The sequence below is a fragment of the Ceratina calcarata genome, unplaced genomic scaffold (genome assembly GCF_001652005.2).
Source record: "Ceratina calcarata isolate Rehan_Ccalc_2016 unplaced genomic scaffold, ASM165200v1 scaffold517.2, whole genome shotgun sequence".
Lineage (NCBI taxonomy): Eukaryota > Metazoa > Arthropoda > Insecta > Hymenoptera > Apidae > Ceratina > Ceratina calcarata.
Genome location: NW_017176301.1, coordinates 668,270 through 670,798, shown reverse-complemented (window position 1 = coordinate 670,798; position 2,529 = coordinate 668,270). Strand labels below are relative to the sequence as shown.

Below are 2,529 nucleotides of genomic sequence, written 5' to 3'. Positions count from 1 at the left end.
CACGTAAGCGCATACACACCTGTCGTTCTCGTTGATTCCCATTTCCTCAGCCTTTTTCAACGAACGCTCTATGGTCTGCCGTTTCGTTCTCGATTCGTTCAATCTTCCAGTTAACTCCGCATGCTTTGCGGACAGGGCGTCTCTCTCCTTCGTTAATTTACGGATTCGGTTTTGGAGCGTGGCTCTCTGTTTCTCCAATGCTATTACAGCTGCCGATGAGCTCGTACCACTAGTTTCCTATAATTCATAGTTACGATAATATGTAAAAATGTAAATTAATAATACTCGTACAGAACAAGAATTTACTTCGTTCTCGGAAGTTGACATCGTCGCATACTTCTCGGCTACTTTTGCGATCTCCTGGGCTTGGATACCGACGATGTTCCCTACCGTCGTTACGCTTAATCGAGCCTGAACAAATCGTGAACAAAAGTCATTTTCTATTATTTAATGTTCATTAATATGTCTACTTACCGAGCTTTCTTCGATAGCAGCCAAGTTCCCAGTCACTTGTTCTGTATTTTGCTATAAAGATATACTAGATATAAACGATCCTGTTCAAATGTTACTGAATTTTTATTAATATTCACTTCACCTTCTCTTTTAATTCTGCTTTATTCTCGTTCTCCTCAGCGTCGCCCGAAGTAGTTTCGCTTGCGATGCCAATTTTCGTAGAATATAAGGGTGCCTCGTATTCCAAAACGGTGCCAAGAAATCTAGTAGATTCATCTCTCTTAGCTCCTTCCTTGTGTTTGAAAAGACGCCGTGGTTCGTACGATTTCTAAAACAGAAATTCCGATTTTTATTCTCCAGATTTCTCCAAATAGAAATAAAATACTTTACCTTAACTAACTGAATGTTTCTTATTAGATTCTCTTTAGTCGCTTGCGCAGTTTCCTTGTCTTCGGAGAACGAATGCTTTTTACGAAATTGACTTAAAGCGAATGATCGGACGAATTCGGACGTTTCTTCTCGAGTCTCCATAGATCGTTTCACCAACCACTGACAATTATTATCGTCGTTAATTACTTATAATATTATTTATCGAAGTATCGATTGAAAGCTAGTTTACTTGAATAACAGGGAAGATGTGAATGCAATCTAATCCTTGAATTTGATGAGGCTCTATTCGATATGGACAATTCATTTTAGGCAGCATTGCCACGATCTTCTCAGTCAGAGATCTGTAATATGTTTAATACGAAATAGAGAATGTACGAACTATTAATAAATTATATGGATACTTACATTTTTTGACCTATAGTGAGATTTTCGCGAAAGAGAAGATCGATGTCTACGTCGAAGTTACAGGATTCTATGCACCAGGTCATTCCTCCGATTACCTAAATTAATTATATCGATATTTGCTACTTTCAATAGTTTTAATTAATTCGATGCAATCCATACCTTATCGAAATTCGATAATCCCTTTATCCTAGCTCGGAAGTACCCAGCTGCCAGAAGTAAATCAATAATATCTTGGAATCTCTTTGTCTGTTCCTCATCTTCACGAACATCAGCCTACAAGTATTTTTATTCAAATGTTCATTCTGTACTTTGGAAGGTGGCTAAGATAATTTCTAATTATTGAACTCTGTTTATTATTACAAAAATCAAAATTTCCGCGGCACGTTGTTTACGCAAAAATTTTTCGCCAGAGGGCCGATGTCACATCGAGTGCAAATATTGTTTCGGCACTAGAGTAATTAAAATAACAAATGAATATGAAGATACTTAAATAAAGATATGTTAAATAACGTGGATTGTATTGAGTGTTGTAACAAGTGAGAATTGCGAACCGAACGAAAGGGAAACGGAACATCAGATTCATTGATGAATGTTATGACAATGATGGTAAATAAATAAGAACAATTAAATTCAGTGTGGTCTCTTGATAAACTGGTTTATTCATTTATTGAAACAGGTTTGGTTGTATGAACGTACCTCAGTTGTTTCAGAACTGCGTGGCAATCTTTTCGGCACGTCGTTCAACATGATTAAGTTGTATAAAATTCCGTGTACCGAAACAGTGTAAAATACGTTCGAAACAAATTACCAGCCGATCTGTTTAACAATATTATTGTTCATCAGATTTCTGTCACTCGATGTTAGACATTCTCGTTGTTCCAACCATTTTGCTTGTGTGGAATTTCGACCACAGCGCCGAACGTTGAGAAATAATGAAACTCGGGTGCAATAGTGTGAGTCGAGAGCGGTGCAATTTTGAATTCCCGCGCGGTAGTCAGGCGCGGTCACGTGACCCCTTCTCCCCTCACTCGAGCGTCAGCCATTTTGATGTAAGTGCGTCGTAGTATCAGGTGTTTGCGGCATACCGGCGTTTCAGTTTAATTGATTTTAATCTTCAAATACGTAATTGTTATCAGTTTAGAAGCTTAATTACAATGCATTCATCATTACACGTAAGTGTGAGTATCGCACGTACACTATTATTTGTCGATTTTCGTTATTGATGCCAATTTACGAAGACTCATTCGCTCAACTACTTGTTGAACATTTCTGGCATACATT

General features: G+C 37.7%; 1 protein-coding gene across 2 annotated transcripts in view; it reads right to left on the bottom strand.

The window, feature by feature from the left end:
• The window catches only part of fidipidine (coiled-coil domain-containing protein 93), a 4,261-nt gene extending 2,111 nt beyond the window's left edge, over positions 1-2,150 (bottom strand). For both annotated transcript variants that reach the window (XM_018030152.2, XM_018030153.2), the window contains exons 1-6: positions 1,945-2,150; positions 1,408-1,521; positions 1,249-1,343; positions 1,073-1,184; positions 844-1,002; positions 596-781 (exon numbers count right to left, since the gene is read on the bottom strand). In XM_018030152.2, coding sequence (XP_017885641.1) covers positions 596-781; positions 844-1,002; positions 1,073-1,184; positions 1,249-1,343; positions 1,408-1,521; positions 1,945-1,995 — 717 coding nt within the window. In that variant the 5' untranslated portion in view covers positions 1,996-2,150. The remainder of the gene's footprint in view (positions 1-595; positions 782-843; positions 1,003-1,072; positions 1,185-1,248; positions 1,344-1,407; positions 1,522-1,944) is intronic.
• Positions 2,151-2,529: the final 379 nt, after the last annotated feature.